This window comes from Mesoplodon mirus, assembly GCF_964341445.2.
Source record: "Mesoplodon mirus genome assembly, chromosome: 3".
NCBI classification, from domain to species: Eukaryota; Metazoa; Chordata; class Mammalia; order Artiodactyla; family Ziphiidae; genus Mesoplodon; species Mesoplodon mirus.
Genome location: NC_138978.1, coordinates 178,685,236 through 178,707,696, shown reverse-complemented (window position 1 = coordinate 178,707,696; position 22,461 = coordinate 178,685,236). Strand labels below are relative to the sequence as shown.

At 54.4% G+C, this 22,461-nt stretch overlaps 1 protein-coding gene across 1 annotated transcript in view; it reads left to right on the top strand.

The window, feature by feature from the left end:
• CAPN2 (calpain 2) overlaps nt 1-22,461 on the top strand; it is a 54,425-nt gene that overhangs the window by 23,024 nt on the left and 8,940 nt on the right. Inside the window, exons 3-15 of the mRNA XM_082614250.1 lie at nt 5,902-6,020; nt 6,563-6,696; nt 7,807-7,975; nt 9,175-9,258; nt 11,242-11,327; nt 12,234-12,308; nt 13,011-13,171; nt 15,441-15,610; nt 17,273-17,284; nt 18,558-18,769; nt 20,008-20,044; nt 20,977-21,042; nt 22,312-22,369. Coding sequence (XP_082470376.1) covers nt 5,902-6,020; nt 6,563-6,696; nt 7,807-7,975; nt 9,175-9,258; nt 11,242-11,327; nt 12,234-12,308; nt 13,011-13,171; nt 15,441-15,610; nt 17,273-17,284; nt 18,558-18,769; nt 20,008-20,044; nt 20,977-21,042; nt 22,312-22,369 — 1,383 coding nt within the window. The remainder of the gene's footprint in view (nt 1-5,901; nt 6,021-6,562; nt 6,697-7,806; nt 7,976-9,174; nt 9,259-11,241; nt 11,328-12,233; nt 12,309-13,010; nt 13,172-15,440; nt 15,611-17,272; nt 17,285-18,557; nt 18,770-20,007; nt 20,045-20,976; nt 21,043-22,311; nt 22,370-22,461) is intronic.

The window sequence follows — 22,461 nt, the reverse complement described above, 5'->3', positions numbered from 1 at the left end:
CTCTTCTAAAAGGACTTTGTACCTGGGCAGGAAGGCTAAAATCATGTAACAACTGGAAAAGCCACCAGGAAGGGCCGGCCGGAGTTTCGTGGTGCACCGTTCAGTGACACATCCCCTGAGCGGTCTGGGCGGCCACCCTCGCCCCTGCCAAAATATCTTCCTGTGGGGCTGGAGAGCACAGCCAAACAGACAAACAACTGAGCACGAGGAAGAAATGTCTGCTAAAGTCCAGAGTCTCTTATAGAGACACAAGTTAAACACCCATAGAAAACTACACACCCGATCTTTCTTTTCCAAGCCCCATCCAGGTGGCAACATTCCAGGAGAGGCCTCGGTCACTGGCAGGCGCCCTCTCAAACCAGTTTGCACCACAAGTGGTCTGGAGCCTCAGAGGTCAACGGGTTGTCTTGCCTGGCCCGTACCAGCTGGCCTGGTTTTTATCCAGACCAGGATGTGACTGCCCCAAACAGGCTGTGCCAGGAGGAGACTCCGGTGACTTCTCCAACCAGGTCACCTCTACAGAAGCAGATCACCGTGGGATTACCCAGAGGAGACGGGTTTTCATAAATCCTTTTAGGGACAGTAGATGCTGACCTTGGTGGGGAGAACCCTCAGCCCAGAGGAGTGGCACTGTGTGAGGCCACAGCTAATGAGGGTGTAGAACAGGTTTCCACGTGGGGAGAAAACCCTCAGGCGGACGTGGCCATCCAGGCGGAGCAGAGCAGGAAGCTAGAGAGAAAAACACTGTGCAGCCCAAACACTGAAACATAATGGAGTCACCTCTCAAGGACAAAAGCCCCCAAGACCATGTTTTGTGAACTGGGTGAATTAGAAATTGACACCTACTTGTAAAGGAGACTGTTCAGATTATACATTCAAAGCATGTGCTTTGCTCGGGCAGATCTGACAGCCACTCATGAGCTGGGACCTTGGGGTGAGCCACCCAGTCTCCTTACAGAGGGTGGTAATAGTACCCACCTACCCCAAATTGTTTTGTGGCGAGGAAATGAGATAACTTCGTGATACTTTCGACTGAAAAAAAACGCACAACCTAAAAGTTGCGAGTTACGTTTTATTCGGGGACCTAACTGGGGGCTTTAGCCTGGGAGACAGCCTCCCTGGTAGCTCTGAGGGACTGTTCCAAAGAGGTAAGGGAGAAGCAAGATATATAGGAGTTTTTACTGAAAAAAATCATGTAGTGGACGTCAAAAAATCACAAAAAAACAGACATCTCAAGTTAATGATTTTAGTGTTTTTCTATGTATGGGAGGATCCAAGAGTCGGGGCTCATTGAAATAATTCCCTAGATATGCATCTTAACTATCTAGGACCAGTTTTTCTCCATCCTGAATCCCCTCAGGGTGCACTGTTTGGGTGGCTACCGTGGCTGATGGCTTGATGGCAGCAACATTGTTGTTTCCTGGAATGACAGGCAACGTTTTTTTGTTGTTGTTTGCAATGCATGCAAAGCATTTTAGCACAGGGCCTGGCACACAGTAAGTCTCTGTGAGTGTAAATTGCGATAACCGTTGTCTTCAGATCTTGTTACTGAGAAAGCTTATATGAGCAGATATTAAATAAACTTTAAAAATGGGCTCTACATAAGGGAGCTTCCCAACTTAGTTAAAAATATTTTGCTGCGTGGGGTGAGGGAGAAAGTTAAGAAATCAGAATAATACAGTAGGATTTCAAATGCTTCCACCTTATTAGAAATCAAGATGTTCTTCTAAGTGGCTCTCAGTTTCCCTCAACTCCAGAATTTGGAGACCTGATAAAAAAAACTTTGAACCTTTGACTGTAAAATGCATCTAACTCTTGTTTCTTCTTGCTTGTGCTATGATCTTAGTGCCAGGGTCTTGGCTGTGCAGCGACAGGCCATCCTCCTGTTGCTGTAAGGAATTGCATTGCACTGAATGTGTGATGTTTTAATATTTCTGAGCCAAGGATATTGAGGTATTAAGATACAATATAGGATTTCAGGAAGCTGCCAGCTTGTTACCCCTTAGTTTTAAATTTGAATTGCAGTTGGATTTTCCTAGTTAGAAGTGGGGTCTTTCCCTAGTTAGAAGAAAAGATACTCTTAACCAAAGGAAATCTTCAGCAAGGTGTGGTTTTTAAACAAAACCTAGGATTTGGATTCAGAAGATTTACATGTTAAGACCTGCTAACTGTAGAACACAGACTTCCTGAGCTTCATCCAAAAAAGGTGATAATAATTAGGATAATCATCTCATAAGATTTCTGTAAGGATCAAATAAAATGTGGACCATGTTCTTTGTAAATTGCAGAGTATTATATACAGTGTTCACTACTTGTTATTTCTTTCATTCCTTCTGGTGGAAGGAGCACAGACCAGAAGTCAAGAGTCTAGATTCCCATCCCTGCTCTGGCCTTTCCAGGACCTGTGACCTCAAGAAAGTAACTTAATCTCTCTCTCTCTTTTTTTTTTTTTTTTTTTTGCCACACTGTGCAGCTCGTGGGATCTGGGCCCCAGCAGTGAAAGTGCAGAGTCCTACCCACTGGACCACCAGGGAATTCCCTTTTTTTTTGTAACTTAATCTCTAAAAGGTACAGTTTTGTCCTCTAGGAAACATTCTAGGATTATGAATCCTTTCAGAGGAAACATGTTAGACTGGAATAGGAAGGGATGAAGAAAGCAATCCTCTCTGAAGGCAGGGGGAGATGAGGCCTTGCTCCTCCCAGGGTGACCAGGAAAAATACTGCTGGGACGTGAAGGAAAAAAAACAGGGAGCCATGAAACGTGGCCACTGATTTCTGGGATGTCGCAAGAACGTCCAGGTCTGGTGGTGAGCGGTAATCTGAGACATATGTACGGTCAGCACTGACCTAGACGTATGACCCACGAAAAGAAAAAAAAAAAAAGGAAAAGCATCACTGCCTGAATTCAGTCACTGTCCCACAAATGGCAGCACAGTCAGCTGTGACCTCCAACACTAAAAAGCAATCGACAGGTCCTGCAGACACACACTCCTGTGGTGCCTACACACATGCACAAGGTAAAGGCACCGACTCTTGGTACCAAGGGAAACAGAACCAGGAGAGCGTTAGAATGGCCCCCCCAGAGTCAGAGAGACTGGGCAGCTCTTCTGAGGATTTGACAGAAGAGCTACAGGAACCATGGGAATAACTGGTTTCAGGACAAATGTCGCTGAAGTTCCTACACTTGGGCCCACTTTATCCACAAGCCTGTCTGCCTCCATGTATTGACAGACCCACGTCATTTTCCAAGATTCCTAGAAAATCTCAAATAACCTCAAGGAAAATAAGAATCACAGTCATCTCCAGGTTCTCAAAGAAGGACTAAAGTCAGGAGAAGATCTGAAGTTGGAGGAAGGGGAATAGATTGAAAAGGAGCATCTCGTGACTCGAAGAGCAGCTGTCACTTGGGGTAGTCATCCCCCAGGGCAGACAGTATGATAAGGTCTAAGTGAGAGAGGGGTGGGTGCTCAGAAAAGGCCTGAATGTCGTCTGTTTCAATGATGGTCTGGTTCCTACAAGGCAGTGTATGGAATCAAGCCGGGAAAAACTCCTCTACGTAGATTTCCATCCTCACCAACCAGGGGCTCCTTCCCCAGGGCCAGTGCTTAAAACCCTCACTGCCAAGTTTCTCTGCAAGCTCCTATTCAAAGAGTCTCTAGTGTGGTTTATATAAAGATCTAGTTGACCCAAAAGGTTGTCTCTGAGATCTGACCAACACCACACCTTTTAAACTCTTCCGTGCAGTGTTTTGCTGTTGGCAGTTCACTTAACCTCCTAAGACTTGTCATCCTCAGCTTTAACGTGGAGATGGTCATAGCACCATCCTCATAGAGCTGTTTTGAGAAATAAATGAAATGATGAACCTGGAGCTCCTAGAACAGTGGCTGGCACATAGGAAGGCCTCATCAGTAATGGCTATCGCCTAAGCTCCCCTAGCAGTCAAGAGGCAGGAACTGGTATCCCCGGCTAATGGGTCAGGAAATAGGGACATGATCAGTTCTTGGAACTGAGAAGTCCAAGGCAGGTGTGGCTTCAGGTACAGCTTGATACAGGGACTCAAGTGATGACATCAGGACATGGTTTCTCTCTCTCCAGCTCTCAGCCCCTCTTCCTCTGAGTTGGCTGCAAGACGGCTTCGGCAGTAGGCCGCCCCTCATTGTAGAGCCAATGCAGTAGAAGAGGGCACCTGTCCACTCTCTCTGAAGCCCCAGGAGTGGTCTCCTCATCCCTCCCTGGCTCTGGCTGGGTTGCAGAACCTTCCCCAAACGAACCATTGAAGCCAGAGAACGTACAGCCTAGCTTGCTGCAGATCCACCTCTGGAATTGGGGGCAGGGCCAGCGCTACCCAAACCTCTCAGGCAGGGAGGAGGCAGGGAGACTTGCTCCCCGGAGGGTCACTGGTGGCGCCAGGAGGGAAGAGATGGCTGCTGAGTGGAAAACTGCGGTGAACCCACAGCGGCCTCCCAACCTAAGGAGCAAAGGGATTTAACTTCCTTTGGCTACTGACTGGCTGGTTAGGGAGAGGTGTGCTTCCACTTCCCACAGGGCCAGCTTGAGCACCTAGAGGCCTCAGAGCTGTTCCCCCGTCATTGCTCAATGTTAGCAGGTCAGTCGGTTCAGCAACTCTCAGGACACCAACTAGTCCGCAGAATTCAAAGATTGCGGTGAACTTCAGTAACACTCTTTAAAAAGAGTTGACACTAAAAAAAAATTTTTTTTACTTATTTATTTTCATTTATTTATTTTTGGCTGTGTTGGGTCTTCTTTGCTGCGCACGGGCTTTCTTTAGCTGCGGCAAGTGGGGGCTGCTCTTCGTTGCGGTGCGTGGGCTTCTCATTGCAGTGGCTTGTCTTGTTGCGGAGCACGGGCTCCAGTAGTTGTGGCACACAGGCTCAGTGTTTGTGGCGCACGGGCTTAGTTGCTCCGCGGCATGTGGGATCTTCCCAGACCGGGGCTCAAGCCCCTGCATTGGCAGACAGATTCTTAACCACTGTGCCACCAGGGAAGTCCTTCAGTAACACTTTTAATAGACCTGCCAATTAATAAAAATAAACCCAGCCATGGAAATCAAACTCATCTGAGGCTATTTCCTACTCTTGTCATGGGAAATTGTAGGAAAGTGCACATTCCTTAAGAATGGAGTAGACCTCGTCATCCTCGTCCCAGAACGCCCCCATCAGTCAGGCCTTTTATCTCATGGCAAACATGACCCCTCCCCGCTACCAGCTTGCTTCTGACCACCTGAAATGGGTGTGTGCTTTACACACATGCTCTCGTCACGCCTCCCAGTTACTCACGTGTCACAGAAGAGGGCACCGAGGCTAAGGGGAGGCCAGGCTGCCAGACAGCTGACCATCTGACTGTCCCCATCCTTGACTCCCACGTGTGGTACCCACACACCTGCCCAGAGGTGTTCCTCGCCCGTCCTCAGGGAGATAGCCCAGGGTGCCTTCTCAGACTCGGGCTCTTGCATTTGTGTCCGTGGGGCTGCCTGCCGGTGTCTTCTTCCTCTCCCTCAAACTCGCCCACTTTTACACCCTGTGTTGTCAGAAGCCTCTGCTGCTGAGTTGGAGTCCTCACTCCACACATGCTCGCTGCCATGCACCTTCGGTGGACCAGGCACGGAGCCGGCTGTGAGGACACGGTCCAGCCATCACAGGGTTCTGGGTCCTTCAGGGAATGCATTCTCCCATCTCAACTATCACAGCAAAAACACTTCTCCCTCAGCATTCCCTCAAAGCATCACCCCAGCCCTCCTCCATAGCCCTCATGTGAGGACCGGGGGGAACATCTGTGCCGGGCTCGCCTTAGGCCTCAAGTGCCAGAGGTGGGCACAAGAGGTTTAACATCCTCCCAGCACTGAGACCTCTCTCATGAGAGCTCCTCACACTGTGTTCACAGGTGACTGCTGGCTGCTGGCAGCCATTGCCTCCCTCACCTTGAATGAAGAAATCCTGGCTCGAGTCGTCCCCTTGGACCAGAGCTTCCAGGAGAACTATGCGGGGATCTTCCACTTCCAGGTAACTTAAGAGTTGGCTCGAGCTTCTCCCGAGCAGGTCCTGAGGGCTAGGAGCAGGTGCTGGGGACCAGGCACAGTACTGTTCTACGAAGGACACTTGAGAGACAGCGGGAAGCTGCCTGGCCTGTCGTCGCCCTGGGACCCCGTAAGGACGGCGATGCGGAGGAGGGCGGTAGGGCAGGGCACTCCGGAAGTAATTCCCCCATTTCTTTAAGAAAGTTGACTATTTGGGGTCTGAGACAAAATGTGAAGGCACCGCTCGCTGTCCTCGTTTTACGCTGGTAAAGGAGAAATAGTATTTTGAAAAGCATAAGGCACAGGGCAGAGTGCTGGAGGGGCAGGCGTGGCCTGGGAGGGACGGGCAGGTGCCTCTGCGCTCGTTTCTCAGCGAGGTTGTACCTGCAGGAGGAGGACTAGAGGGGAGCGTCTCCTCGGGGATGCGATGGGCTTGGGGAGCCCGTGGCGAGGGGCCGGGCAGGGAGGAGCCAGCTGCGGCCGAGGCTCACGACCCCTGCACGCTGCCGCCCCCTCCCCCTCCCGCAGTTCTGGCAGTACGGCGAATGGGTGGAGGTGGTGGTGGACGACAGGCTGCCCACCAAGGACGGGGAGCTGCTGTTCGTGCACTCGGCAGAGGGCAGCGAGTTCTGGAGCGCGCTGCTGGAGAAGGCCTACGCCAAGTAAGTGCCCGCCGTGCCCGGCCCTCGGCAGCCCGCCCCCAGCGGCCCTGCATTCTGGGAAGCAACACGGGACTTAGTCGAGGGCTGTCCTGAAGAGAAGTCCTCTTGTACAGAAGGACTACTTTGGACAAAATAGGACTCTCAATTCTAGGAGATAACGCGCCCAGCTATTGCCATTTTTAACCAAGTGCACAGGAACAAGTCATGGTACTGATCGTGCTGGCCTTGAGAGGGACCTCTGCTTCCTTGGCAGGTCATGTTACATTTTTGTCAGCTAAATACAGCAAAGAGTTGCTGCCCGTGGGCAAAACTATCCATTGCAGAGGTATGAAAAGGATGCAGACTTGCCCACAATACATAATACGCTGAGTAAAACTGGTTTCCCCTAGCCCTCCCAGCCGGGCCCCCGCCCCCCCAGGCTGCCCGGAGTCGAGCTTGTCCAGCGCTCAGCACTGCCCATTCTCAGCGGGACGCCCACGTCGGCCCCCCTCCAGAGCGGCCTGGTCCTGGCCCTGCTGCCTGGGCTCCCTCTGGGAAAATGACCGGCTCTCAGGGATCAGGAGGATTTCTGTTCCTTCCAGCCGCTGCCGGGGAGGAGGGCCAGGAGTCACACACCCAGCTGTGAGAACCTGGGGCCTGAGATGCTACCAAGTCTTATGCTCTAATAGTAGAGTTAGGGAAGCCAAAGGGCGCCAACATCGCCATGGGGGGAGCCCAGCCCCTCCTAACACAGCACAGGGAAGCTGCTTTCATTACTGAACTGTTTTCTTTTAAGCTATAAATGCCAAACAGCCAACTTAGCAGACCTCCCCTTTCCTGCCAGGATGTAGAAAGAATCAATACAAGGAGGTTGGGCCAGATAAACACCGAGGTCCTTCCAACTCTAAGGTTCTGTGAGATTTTTCCAAAAACTTCACAAAGTACCAGGCAGTGGTAGCTGTGGCGACAGTCACTTGCCCTTGTGGGCACCCCGGGGTGGAGACAAACCAAGGAAAGACCCTGAGCACAGGGTCCCTGGAGCATCCAACAAAAGAGGCATGGGGGGAGGGGCACTTTGAGAAGCAGAAGTGTCAGCACCAGGTGGCAGCGGCGTCTGTCCCCTTCCTGCAGGCTCAATGGGTGTTATGAAGCACTCTCTGGGGGTGCCACCACTGAGGGCTTCGAGGACTTCACCGGAGGCATCGCCGAGTGGTATGAGTTAAGGAAGGCCCCTCCCAACCTGTTCAAGATCATCCAGAAGGCTCTGCAGAAAGGCTCTCTCCTTGGCTGCTCCATCGATGTAAGTCCGGGCCTCCCTCCCTGGCCGCACCCCCACCTGCTCTAGCTGAAGCGAGCCTCCTCCAACAGTGACCAAAGAGACCCACTGCCCTCATTCCCCACATGGTTGGCGCATCTTTTGTCCACCATACTGCACATCACCTGGAGCCCAGGGGTGGCTAGGCAACCACCAGGCTGGCTGGGGTACAGCTGCTGGGGCGATGGTGACTCCAGCCTTTCCTTCTCCAGCCTGCTTACAACCCTCAGCCTCCTTTGACTCACCACCCCGGACCACAGCTTCCTTGAGAGTCCCCTGCCTTCTGCTGGGCCCAAGGCAGGACCACTCCAGACACCTTCCGCCCCACCTGCAGGGCCTATGACCGGAGGGAGCCCAGCAGCCTTCCCTCCAGTGCTGCAGGGTTAGGGGGCCCGTGGCAAGACTTCAGAAGGCACAGGAAGGAACCATTCCCACGTGCCACCCTTGCTGGCAAACGTCGCCAGAGAAAGGGAGGTGGGCACAACCCCTGTCCCCAAGGAGCCTCCAGGCTTTGCCTGTGCCCGGCACCGGAGCCCTGTCCTAGCTCTGGTCCCTGTGGGGACAGGGGTAAGAAGTCTGGCTCTGGGGGCCCAAGTCTCTGTCTGACTCTAGGCAGGGATTCTCAGACTTTCTCTGCAAACCATGTTTGCATGGCAGAGACCCTTGCTACTCCCACGCAGCCCTTCTCACTGACCCAGACAAAAATAACAACCTCCATCAGAACAGATGGGGGAAGGAATGACTGGGGAAGTTCTAGTAGAACTGAAGCCAATTCTGAAGTCAGACAGAAACGAAGGACTGTCCTAGTGTAAACCCCGCAGCGGGCGGGGCAGCCCTCGCAGTTTCAGGGGACTCAGCGCACCTGGGCCGCCGATGCCGTCCAGGTGTGTGTCCTGAGTCCCCTCCACGGTGCGCCCTTTCCTGTGGGAATTTACGACTGCGCCGGGCACACACATGAGTGCAAGTGCCGCTCTCCCAGAGGGCTGCCCTCAGCCTCTTCTCTGGTTGTGAATAGTCGGTCAGCACCTCAAAGAAGTAGTAGGAGGGCCTCCAGGTGGGAGCGGGAGCCCTCCACCCGGGCCAAGGCCCTGCTGAGCCCTGAGCGACGGAGGAAGGGAGGAAGGGAGGGAGGGAGGAGGCGGGATGCGGCGGCCGGGCTGGGACCGATTCTCCCGCATTTCCAGATCACCAGTGCTGCAGACTCGGAGGCCGTCACCTTCCAGAAGCTGGTGAAGGGGCACGCGTACTCGGTCACTGGTGCCGAGGAGGTAACGCCTGGCAGGCATTCTCAGGGGTCTTTCTCTTGCTCACACGATGGCGAAAGCATTTTCGCTGCTTGCTGAGGGTGGGGCCCGCGTTCCCCAGTCCTTGCTGAAATTCAGGGCCAAGGGGATGGGCCGGCCCTCCCCAGCCCCTGCCGGCCGCGCGCTGCCCTCTGCTGGCCGCGGGTCGGTCCAGGCCCTCTGTGCCACTGAGTTGCAGAATTGTCTCGCTCTTCTGGACCAGCTCAGATAATACAACAACACTGCGTCTGTGTAGTGTTCCATGCTCTTCAAAGTGCTTTCACATTTGATCTCAGAGAAGCCTTGGTGCCCCAGTTACTGTAGTGGTCAAGCCTGACTCTGCCTCTGGTCAGCTGTGTGGGCTTGGGCAGTTATTTAAACTCTCTTCTGCCCCCTAGTTTCCTCAAATTTAAATTAGAAACAGTAATAATAATATCCATTGTAGGGACTTCCCTGGTGGCGCAGTGGTTAAGAATCCGCCTGCCAGTGCAGGGAACACGGGTTTGAGCCCCGGTCTGGGAAGATGCCACATGCTGCGGAGCAACTAAGCCCATGTGCCACAACTACTGAGCCTGCACTCTAGAGCCCCTGAGCCACAACTAGTGAGCCCACGTGCCACAACTACTGAAGCCTGCACGCCTAGAGCCCGTGCTCCACAACAAGAGAAGCCACTGCAATGAGAAGCCTGCACACAGCAACAAAGACCCAACGCAGCCAAAAATTAATTAATTAATTAATTTTTTAAAAATCCATTGCAGGTTGTTGAGGTGATTCAAACAAGTTAATATATGTAAAGCACTCAGACTGTACCTGACACACTGTGTCTAAGCGGGTCGCTGTCCTGGATTTTGCTGGGGGGTTTTTTTTGTTTTTTTTTTAATACTATAAATACTATTAGGTAGCCACCATCCACTGTTAATTACAAAACCCAGACTAGATCCCAGGTCTTCTGACATGTGCAGTGCTCTCTCTCTCTCTCGTTTTTTTTTTAACACCCCCGCATATATGTTTTTATTTTGAAAAATTTCAAGTCTACAGAAAATTTGACAGAACAGTATAATAAACATCTTTCCAGATTCAACAGCGGTTGAAATTTTCCACATCTGTTCTGTCTCTATGTATGTGTACTTTCTTTCTGAGCCATTTGCCAGTAAATTGCAGATGTCACAACAGACACTTCGCTCCTGAATACTTGAGCATTTATCTCCTACCCATAAGGACACTCTCTTACATAATCCCAGTACTATTTTCATGCTGAAGAAATAAACATTAATTCAATAACATGAAACATTTTCCCAGTTGCTCCAAAATGTCCTTTATAGTACCCTCAATGTCCCCAGTCCAGGGTTTAATCAAGATTCATGCACTGCATTTGCTTGTCATCACCAGTGTTCATCTGATGGAGCTCCTGTGACAAAAGTACATCCTATTATAGTTAGTTAAACTAAGGTTCAGAGGTGACGTGTCAACGCAGAGTCTAGAACAAGCACATCTGTGCCTCAGACTCAGGGTAGAGGTTAAAGAGCCCTGGTCCTTGGGGCTTCCCTGGTGGCGCAGTGGTTGAGAGTCCGCCTGCCGATGCAGGGGACACGGGTTCGCGCCCCGGTCCGGGAAGATCCCACATGCCGCGGAGCAGCTGAGCCCGTGAGCCATGGCCGCTGAGCCTGCGCGTCCGGAGCCTGTGCTCCGCAGCGGGAGAGGCCACAGCAGTGAGAGGCCCGTGTACTGCAAAAAAAAAAAAAATAGAGCCCTGGTTCGCCAAGGGCCAGACCCTGGGAGCTGCCAAAGCTGAGCAGCCACGAGGGTCTGGGAGTCAAGGCCCTCTCCTTTTTGCGATCCCCCTTATTACATGGACTTGACGACTCCCACCCTTGGCTCATGGAGAGAAAGGGGCTTTGGGCCGGAGAACCTCCAGGCCTGGCTTGAACTCAACATCTCTCTCCTCTCCTTCACCCACCCCTCCTGCAGGTGGAAAGCAGAGGAAGCCTGCAGAAGCTGATCCGCATCCGGAATCCCTGGGGAGAGGTGGAGTGGACCGGGCAGTGGAACGACAAGTGAGGAGTGCAGGGTTGGGAGCCGGTGTCGGGGCACTCTTTCCAGGGGTCTCTGAGGAGCTGGGGGGGGGGGGGCGGGGAGCCTGGTAGCCGTGCTAAGAATAAATCCCCGAGAGCACAGGCCACCCCAAGCGGGACCCCTGGGGCTGGTGGCCCTCTAGGCTCTTAACCAGTGCACTCCAGCCATCAGGGGGCCTTTACAAGGCCCAGGGCTCCTGGGACGCTCATCCTTTCATCACCTCGTGGTTCCTCCCTTCCCTAGCTCGGCATCACCTTGCTCTTGGATCTTCAGGGAACAAATACACCCTTCCTCCCCTAAGCACTCGTTCTATCCCAAGGATGTAAACTTTGTGCCTGTGACCAGAGAGAAGTCCTTCTGTTGGTGTCCAGGGTTCCTGGTAGGCCTGTTAGACCTTCGACTCTCTGGGGTGAACTCCGTGAGCCCCTCTCCTGGTCTTCCTCTGCTCCCTCCTCCACAGCCCAGCACCCACAGGTCTTCACCTTTTCCCTGGCAGCCTCTGCCATGGCATAGAGATGCCCGCCAGGGCCTGCAGGTCAGCCGCAGAGGCCAAGATGAGCGCCCCTCCCCTACATCAAATTTCCAGTCGCCCCTTAAAAGAGCTGACAGGCCCATCTCAGTTTGGGCCACTGATGCTACTTCATGCCTCTCTGATGGGCTGTGTTCATCTTCTGGACTGTTCCTTGCCACCATCTCCCAGGACACTGTATCCTCTTACCTTGCTGCCCGGCACCTCTCAGCCACCTGTGTGTTACTCCCCTCCCTTACTGGGGTCTGGGCCCTCAGGTGGGAGAGCGTGTCCCCGGTCCTCAACTTTGGGGCATCTTGGGGAGAAGTCATCGTCCCACACTAGTTTCTAATGCCTCTCCCATTGCTTGGTTTTCCAGCTGCCCAAACTGGAACACTATTGACCCAGAGGAGAGGGAAAGGCTGACCAGACGGCATGAAGATGGGGAATTCTGGTAAGATTCTTAGGCTTTAGGGAAAGAGGTGTCTGATCTTTACTAGAAAATGAGTGAGGTGATCGTGTTGAGGGAGCAGGGGCGTGGGATCCCGGTTTTGTTGTTGTTTTAAATTCACTGTAAGACCTTGGACAAAAAAATTCTGGAACCTCTTCAATTTGTCCATCTCAGCAGTAGGGTTTCAAAGCTGAGCAGCTCAGCAGAGAAGGCTAAGAATTCCTGCAGGCATGTTCAGGTCCCAGGAGAAAAGAGGGGAGAGATGGGCCTTTCTCCCAACCAGTTCCTAGAGATTCATCCCGAGGCCTCAAGAAATGGGTCCCTTGGAGAGTAGCAGTGGGCCCACGCGGCTGTGTCTGTGCTACTCTGGGACCACCTACGTCTGTACAGTACTGGCATTTTACCAAATGAGCAGCCGTATTTTGTCTCATGTGATACACATGGCCCCCATTTTTACAGATGAGAGTTGTGAGTTTCATAGAGGCTTAAGTAACTTGCTCAAGGTCACCTGGCTAGAAGGTGGTAGCACCAGGGCTAGAATTGGCACCTTCCAGTGGCAGACCTGGTGGCCATGTGGCCCCGAGGTGCTTTCTCCTAGCAGCTCTGCCTGGCCCTGACTGGGTCCTAGTCTGGCCTTGGGCGGAAGGTCCAGGCTTATCAGTGTGTCCCTCCGGTAACCTGGGTGTTGCGTCCCTGCTTCTGCAGGATGTCTTTCAACGACTTCCTGAGGCACTATTCCCGCCTGGAGATCTGCAACCTGACCCCTGACACGCTGACCAGCGACACCTACAAGAAGTGGAAACTCACCAAGATGGATGGGAACTGGAGGCGGGGCTCCACCGCGGGCGGCTGCAGGAACTACCCGAGTGAGCACTCTGCCACCGCCCCGCCCTGGCGTGCTGCACCCCATCCTGGCCGCTCCTACCCCCCAGGACTCTCTGCCTCTTCTCCCTGAGTCTCCGCCTCAACACTCTTCTTGTCCCCTCAGCCCCTTGCCTTCTGCACTCACCTGCCTCCCTGCCCACGCAGAACCCAAGACGTGCTGTTTCTGTGATTCCTCTCCAGGCCCTAGATTCCCTGATGCCGCAGCCTCACCCACTGAGGCAGCGTTAACCCCACTTCATACCCACGGGCTACTTGATCCACACGAAGCCCACGCAGCCTAGCCCAGCAGGGGGACCTCACCCTCTGGGCCTCTGCACATCCAGGCCCTGGTTGTTGCCTGGCAATCCTCTTGTGCCCAATTCACTCAGCAGATGTTGATGGTGTCCTGCTCAGATGGGGGCAAGGATTCCTCCTCTGGTTTATCCTTTGTTTATTCCCCTGACTCTTCTGCCTTGATGGCCCAGTCCTCCCCTGCCCTCTCCCACTGAGAATTGTCCCGTCATGATGACATTTGCCAGTTACAGAACATACATTGGGTGCTAGGAACTGTGCTAAGTAATTTATTAATATATTACTCCACTTAATCCTTACAACAGCCTTCGGAGGCAGGCACTTTATTATCATCTCCATCTTTAAGATGAGGGGACTGAGGCTTGGAGAGGTTAAGTGACTTGCCCAAGGCCTCACAGCCTTGACTGTGCCTGGGATTTGAACCCAGGCAGTCTGACTGTGGAGTCAGTCTTTAAGTACTGCAGTGGCAAGTCATGGTCATATATTGATTCTCTTGTTACAGATGAGGAAACCGAGGCTCTCAGTGGCATACCTGGGCCACAGAGCAAGTAGTCAGACTGGGACTAGCAGATTGGTGCCTCTAGCTCTGGTGCTTTTTTTCTTTTTTTTTTTTTTGGCTGCATTGGGTCTTTGTTGCTGTGTGCAGGCTTTCTCTAGTTGTGGCGAGTGGGGGCTACTCTTCATTGCGGTGCGCAGGCTTCTCATTGCAGTGGCTTCTCGTTGCGGAGCATGGGCTCTAGGCATGCGGGCTTCAGTAGTTGTGGCACACGGGCTTCAGTAGTTGTGGCTCTAGAGCACAGGCTCAGTAGTTGTGGCACTCAGGCTTAGTTGCTCTGAGGCATGTGGGATCTTCCCGGACCAGGGATCGAACCTGTGTCCCCTGCATTGGCAGGCAGATTCTTATCCATTGCGCCACCAGGGAAGCCCAGCTCCGGTGCTTTTAATCCTTCACCTCATGTATGCAGCCACCAAGCAAGTTCCAGAGGTGCTGGGATGGTCCTCTGCCTCAGATAAGACTATGTCTCCTACCCACTAGATCAGGGGTTGGCAGACTCTCTCTTAAGGGCCAGATAGTTGACACTTTTGGCTCTGTGGGCCATCTAGTCTCTATGGCAACTATTCAACTGTTGCTGTAGCCCGAAGGCAGCCATACTTAAATGAATAGATATGGCTGTGTTCTAATGAAACTTTATTTGTAAAAACAGGCATCCAGCAGCCCCTAGAGCCGTAGTTTGCCAAACCCTACACTAGATAACTTTATTTCCACAAGTTGAATGTTATTAGGTAAAGGAAGGAGATCACATTAATTATCCTTAAAATGAATGAATCTCAGCTCCTTCCTGCAAATAGGTTTTGAAAGTTGGGAGGGCAGAGACACCATGGTAGTGGGCAAGGGGACAGGCCCAGGAGGACGGGGACACAGAACAAGAGGCTGAGACTGGGCACAGGATGTTCCTGGCCCCTGGGTTCACTGAGGGGGGTGCAGACCTAGTCCCCAAGTCCCCACAGCCAGGCCAGCAGGGCCATCTCTGACCCCCGAGTTAGAGCCTGGTGAGGGGAAGATACCACGGGGAACTATCACAGCTGAGCCAAAGGAGATCTGGGCCTCAGCTCTGACCACCCTGTTCCAGGATGAGGAATGCCTCCCAAGCCCGGCCAGCCTGAGGGCGAGCGAGAGAGAACTGCAAAGGGGAGTTTCTAATTTAGGTTCCCGTGAGGTTCAGACAGACCCCCAGCCCTCCGCTGCTCATGGCCTGTTCCCACCCGGACGGGCTGCCAGCCAGCCCTGGTCTCTGGTTCCTCTGCCCTGCCATCCTCCGCTGCCCATCCTCACCCCCCTCCCAGCAGCCTCCAACCCCTGCGACCAGCGCGGCCTCGTCCCCTCGTCCCCCTGTGCACACCTGTTCACGCTGGGCTGCCGCGTTCTGAGGGACTGACCCCCGCCCCTTGTGGCTGCAGATACCTTCTGGATGAACCCCCAGTACCTGATCAAGCTGGAGGAGGAGGACGAGGACCAGGAGGACGGGGAGAACGGCTGCACCTTCCTGGTGGGTCTCATCCAGAAGCACCGGCGGCGGCAGAGGAAGATGGGCGAGGACATGCACACCATTGGCTTCGGCATCTACGAGGTACGGGAGGGGCGTCCGCAGGGCTGGGGCTCCTCCTCCCCTTCCTCCTCGTGTCAGCCCCTGTGACGAAGGCCAACCCCAGAGGCAGACCTGGAGATGGGACCCCAGGCCGGGAGCTTGGCCAAGGAAAAGCAAAGCCACGGGCCGGGCCAGTCTTATGAGACTCATGCAGGGAGGTCCCTGCAATTGGTCTGGGTCACCAGGAGCACCCCCACCTGCTTCCCCTGCAGCCAGCTTCCGGCAAGTCCCGCTCTTTCCAATGGCCTCCGTGTCCCTTGTCACTTCCCCCAGGCCTGGCACTCGGGCTGGCCACCAGTCTCCAAAGAACAGAACAGATGTCAGACAAGGACAGAGTATGCCGGCCCGTGTCAGGAGCCGCTGTGAGGGCAGGACTGAGCCAGCAGGTCCCGTCCCGCTGGGCAGAGCCCGTGCTCGGGGCAGGGGAGCGGCCGGCCCTCTGCTCCCACCAGGGCTCGGCCGGCTAGAGCCCCGCCCAACACAGGCGCTCGCACTGCCCCCATGTCCTTTCATTCCGAACCAACTGCCCAAACACGCTGGGCCCAGTCCCCTCCCCTCTCCCTTCTCCCGCACAGAGGAGAGCTGCTCCTGGCCTGGGGTGAGCAGTGGGAGAAGCGGGGTGCAAGGAAGGCTTCAGAGCCGCTCAAGTGGGGTGCACTTTGCTGTGATGGGTGGGCCGCAGTGATGTGCTGGGACCGGCCCACTCTTCCCAGCCCTACATTCAGTGAGGTCACATGGGCAGCCTGAAAACAGCCACGGCAGGGAGGGGGGCAGTATGTGAAGCGTGGACATTAGCAAATACTACACATCAGGTCTCCCACGGAACCCTGAGAGCCGGGCTCCCAGCACGGCACGTCGGAGTCAGACACAGTGTCGGGGAGAAGGCTGTCTGCTCACTTCACTCAGCAGGGAAACGCGGCTGCCGCCCATGGGGCGGCGACCTGCCTGCTCACCCACCAACAGGTGGAGCTGGGCAAGCACCCTCATTTCTAAAAATGCACATAATTCCAAGCTTCTCAGTCTCTGAAGTAGGAGCTGAGGACTTCAGATCTGGGACAGAATCGCTGCAAGAAGAATGCAGACTGAATTGTGACACACAGCCCAGACTTGGAAATCCAGCCATGGGCTTTCAGAGCCGAGAAGCACCTATCCCGTTTCAGAGATAAGGAAACCGAGGCCAGAGAAGGGAAATGACTTGCTTGAGGAAATACAGATGGATGTGGCCGGCAGAAGCTTAGAACCAGCACCTGCTGGCTCCCAGCCCCGAGCGCAGCTGTGTCCCTGTGCTGCTTCCTCCAGCCCTGCTTTCCCTGGCGGCGAGGGTGGGGTGTGGGCTTTGCTCCAGGCAGCTGAGTGACCTCAGACAGGTCAGCCAGGTCACTTCACAGCTCCAGGCCTCGGTTTCTTGCTCTATGAGTTAAGAACGGTGCTCAGGGCTCATGCACATTATTGCTGGCTCATAAGATTTTTTTTTTAAATGCGGGAATACGTTGAGTTCCTTGGGAAATAATTACCGGGTTGACTTAGTTCCTATTGCTAAAGCTACAGAGAAAGGCGGGTAGCAAAGGAGACCATCTCAGTGGTGACATTTCTTTCTGGAGCTTTTCCAGAGTCTGAATTCAGCGTGTTCTCCTTTATTTGCAGATTCCAGAGGAGGTACGTCTGGCTCACGTCAGCTGCCGTCCCTGGGGCCTCAGGTTCACCAACAAGGGAAAGGCTTCGACTGCTGGCTCGGGGGTCTTGTGAAGCCTGGGCAGGGGCTGGGGGCGGTGAAGGACGGGTCCCCAGCCCCTCTGGGCCCCGGTGAGGTTGCTCAGGTCCTCGATCCCAGGGTCGAAGCACAGTGTAAGGCAGCTGGGGCCGTCGCCACGGGGCGTGCCGTCTCCCCAGACCTGGCAAAGCCGCCGCACACATGTAGTCCCGGGTGGAGGGTCCATGGTCCTGGGGCTGCAGGAGACTCTTCCCGGAGTCCTGTAGTGCTCTTAAAACAGGCCTGAAGGGAAATGACGAGCCCTGCGGTGGTATTGTGAGAAGACGGGGGAGCACAGAAAGAGGCCTGGACCCCATTCCCAGCCCTGCCGTTTGCAGGCTGTGTGACCTTTGGGCAATTAACCTGTCCTCTCTGGACTTCAGTTTCTTCGTCAGTAAAACTGGTCAACCATCCACCTTGCCGGACTATTGGGACGCACTGTGATATGTGAGAGCACTTAGTAGGCCCACGGTTAGGCTCAGCTGAGCTGGTGAGACACACAGTCGCAGTGTGTGTGGTTTTTTTTTTTTTTTACGCGGGCCTCTCACTGTCGTGGCCTCTCCCGTTGCGCAGCACAGGCTCCAGACGCGCAGGCTCAGCGGCCATGGCTCACGGGCCCAGCCACTCCGCAGCATGTGGGATCTTCCCGGACCGGGGCACAAACCCGTGTCCTCTGCGTCGGCAGGCACATTCTCAACCACTGCGCCACCAGGGAAGCCCACAGTGTGTGTTTTTAAAGGCCACAGTTATTCAAGTCGATACATGGGACAGGGCAGTTGGTGGTGTGCTGGACCTTTGTGGATGCCGTGGTCAGACTGACACCCCACGTTTGGGAGCTGGGCCCCGTCCTCGCCGCTGTCCTGGCTGCTTGTGTCGGTGTGTCTATACCACACAGAACTGAGTGGATCCCGGCCGAGGGCACTTTAACGTCCCTGAGTTGTAAGGGGAAGGCTGAGGACCTCTGTCCGAGTGGAGAGATGGGGCATCTGAAGACATGGGGTGAATGTGGGTCGTGTGTGCCGTGTGTGCCTCTGAGTTCCTGTCTGGGGTAGAAAGTTAGCTTTTCACCTAAGATGATGCAGAGTTGTCGCCGTGAGCCTCTTGTCTCGATGAGTGGAGAGGACGCTGCTCGGAGCCCTTCCCACCCTCCACTCGCACTTGCTCCTGTTTCTTCACCAGTTCACAGGACAGACCAACATCCACCTCAGCAAGAACTTCTTCCTGACGCACCGAGCGAGGGAGCGGTCGGACACCTTCATCAACCTGCGGGAGGTGCTCAACCGCTTCAAGCTGCCCCCGGGGGAGTACATCCTGGTGCCGTCCACCTTCGAGCCCAACAAGGACGGGGACTTCTGCATCCGGGTCTTTTCCGAGAAGAAGGCTGACTACCAGTAGGTCGTTCAGCCCTCCTCATCCCCACCCCTTGTTCCTGACCCGCCTGGACCCGCTGGTCCGCTTCTTTTTCTGTAGTACCCGCCCGCTTCGAAGGCTTAGCGTGAGGACTTGAGGTATCGAAGGACCTTAGTGCCGTCCTCGGGTCAGCAAAGAAAATAGACACTCGGGATCTTTCTGATGAGAAAGGGATGGTTGTAGAGCAAAGTGCAAATGCCCGTCATTTGGGGCAGTGCTGGTAGAATCCCTGTGTCCCCAGCCCACCGGCCTGGCGGAGCCGAGGGTCTAAGTGCCAATCCCGGCGGCCCCTCAGATGCCTCCAGAGCCTCTCCCCGCTACAGTCACGAGGTCTCCAGGTGCTCCCCCGTCCTCACTGGGGCCCCGCTGTTCAGGGACCTTTTTTGGCCGACACCGCTGTCGGCGTGGCCTCAGTTCACGATGGCGGCTGCCTCCGCCGTGTCTGCTCAGCTGGGCCCTTGACCGCGTGAGATGTAATCAGCCTCGGGCAACTTAAGCACAAGATTTACTGGAAGGCCCTGGAGACCCTCTAGAACTGATAGGAGGCTGGGCGCCAGAGGGCCGGGGTGTGGGAAGAGGGGGCGTGGCAGCTGCCGTGTCCCCCCTCTGACCTTGGGCCACATGCTCAGATCCATGTGGGATGGAGGGGGGCGCAGTGGGCGGGAGGGGCAGGGATCGGGGGCTCCAAGACAGTGCACAGCAGAGAAGGAATTTCCCTCGCTGTGGAGCAGAAGGACCCAGCCCTGCACACAGGGCTGTGTGTGGGGTAAACTACCCAGGACCTGACCTTCAGCTGAAATCTCACCCAGGCCTCCCTGCCTTCTCCCACCCTCAGCAGAGCAAGTAGGCAGCAGGGTACACTGCATGACTCTCCATGTGAAGATCTATGACGGCAAAGGGCGTTGCAGAGGGAACCTAAAAGCTGTTACTCCAGGCCAGAGCGCCGGCACTGTAGTACCTGGGAAGCCTGTGCTCTTCGATGAAGATTGAAAACTAGCAAACAAAACAGTTCTGACTCTCCACGTTGTTTTAGCCAGGACACTTCCGTGGATCATTTCTAACTGTAATTTCTGCTGTAGGGGATGTGCTGTCACAGAAACTTGGGGTGCAGAAAACCCCCGTGCCCACCCCATGCTGGGTTTAACGGCGCAGTTCCATTTTAGCCGGGATTTCTGCAACACTCCCTTTTCAGTAACACACAGTTTCCTTCTGTTTCCAGAGTCGTCGACGATGAAATCGAGGCCAACCTTGAAGAGGTACCGTACTGCTTGAGCTTCACCCGCTCTGTCCTGAACAAGCCCAGGGGCAGCGGAGCAGAAAATAACCCCAAGGGTTTAGGAGGCCCCTAAGATTTCACGAGCACAGCTTGAAACTAGGGTGCAGCCCTGGCCTGGGAGTCCAAGAGCGCCTCCTGCACTGGCTGTGGCCTCTGCGTGGGGCTGGACGGTCCCCCGGATGTGGCCCGCACGCACGGGGTGCCTGGAGGATGGGACACCAGGCTGCTCTGAGCAGTGGGCGGTCTTGTCGCTCCCCCTTCTGGCCCTCAGTTTTCTCATCAACAAAATGGAAACGTTGCATGACAAGATTTTTCAGGTTCCCTAGAGTTCTGGGAGTTGTGATTCAGTGGTAAATCCTGAGGGCTTTGAGGACTACGACTCAGGAATTCCAGACCCAACCTAAGAGTCCAGAGTTGAGGAAAGAAAGCGTACAAAGGGGAAGGAGCGCTCTTCCCTCTGTCCCGGTGCCCGCAGTGGCTTGATGATTGTGACTCCTCAGCTGCTGAAGCTCCGTGTACTCAGTGAGACATGGGACAATTTCCAAGGGCCTCGCAGCTGTGCTCTCACCACGTTCAGAGTCGTTCCCGACCACGCCAGCTAGTCTTCACACTTCTGCGTCCCCATCAGTTAGATCATAAAAGGCCATTTTGGTGGAATGTCGGAGAAGATGCCTATGTGAGAAATTAGAGTGTAACTCCTTCCCACATAGTTTATAGTCCCTCTTATGTGTTTTAACTGGAAAAAAAAAAACTCCTTAATTCCTCACACTGTCCTTCGTCTCAATCCCGGTAACCTTAGAATTCAGGCCTGAGAGGGGGAGAGGGTAACTGAGGCGGGAGGGGAGGCCGCCCCGGAAGGGAGAGCAGGCGCCCGCTGGTCACCACGTCTCACTTCTGTGCCTCGCCTTCCAGATTGACGTCAGCGAGGACGACATCGATGATGGATTCAGGAGGCTGTTTGCCCAGCTGGCAGGGGAGGTAAGTGTTCCCCAAACCTCTGTGCTGTGCACCCTGCTTGACGCAAAGGAAGAGACCATCTTTGTCCTCAAGGAGACTTCAGTCTAAGGGGGGAGAGGAAACAAACTGAACAAAAAGCAAAGAGGAATTACAAACGTAACTGGGATTTCCACTCAGATTCCTTGCCCAAGGCCTCCCCAGGGCCTCTGCACGTCAGTCGCCAGGGGCTTCTGCTGTCGGGGGTCAGCTCTGGCTGTGATCCTCCTGCCTGAGGACTCTGGGCCTCTCCTTGTGGCTGTTTTGTTTGCTCTGTGCCCCTGCAGCTGAGACATGGATCTCAGCCCCTTCTCTTTGATTGCCACAAAAATGTTTGGGGACATGGAGGGTTTTCAATCTCAAGAATGCAAGCAACAGAGTGTTAGCCTTCCCTGTTCTTAAAAAAGAAATCCCTCAGGCATCTAGTCTTCCGTCCGCTACAGAGTTAGCAGGCCTCTTCTTCCAACGACTCCTAACAAAGTCGTTCTCCATATATGGAGGACACTAGCTCTCTCAAGTGTCCACCATCGGCTTACCTGGGCCTCCTCATCAGAGTTAAAGCAGGCGCCACCTGCCCCATGCCTCCGCCTGCCTGTCTGCCTCCCTCCCTCCTGGTTTCTAAGGGAAGGGGCATCATAGAGACATACTTCCCCACTGATTGAAAAACACACACACACCCCCAAGAACGCACAATGTCAGTCTTGGTCTTAAATGATGGGGCTTGTCCCCCAGTTACACAATATGTGTAAGTGAACAGAGGTACCCGCACCACCTTTGAGGAGCCCTGGCATCAAGGGCCACAGGAAAAGTGCTGGGGCAGTTCTTGGAGACAGCCAGTCCCAACCAGCTTTGCAGGAAGCCAGATCTGGGTTTTAAAGGGAGAGGAAGGCATGCTGGGTGCGAGGAAGGGTATAGAGAACTGAGTCAAAAGACCACAAACACGGGTAGAGTGGAGAACGTATTCTTTATATTCTCTACAGCAGAGCGATGGCGAACGAACTCTGCCTGGAGCACACTGCGTTAAAACACTATCAAACACTTGGGCTGTGGCTGTGTTCCTTTGTAGCCTGGCGGGGGCAGCAGCAGCCTGTCCTGGGGGCTTGTTAGAAATGCACACCCACAGACCCCTCCCCGCCCCAGCTCTAATGCACCTCTCGGGCTCAGCCAGAGCAGACACCCGTTACACGTCTGCTGCTCCGTGCTTCACGCAGCCCCAAGGGAGCCAATAACGACACTCTGGTTGCATGTCCACAGGATGCAGAGATCTCTGCCTTTGAGTTGCAGACAATCCTGAGAAGAGTTCTGGCAAAGCGTAAGTACCCACCCCTCGCACATCCCTCATCCTGCTTCTCCTGCAACGTGAGGGGACACAGCAACCCTTCCCCTTACCAGGCTCAGCGGCTG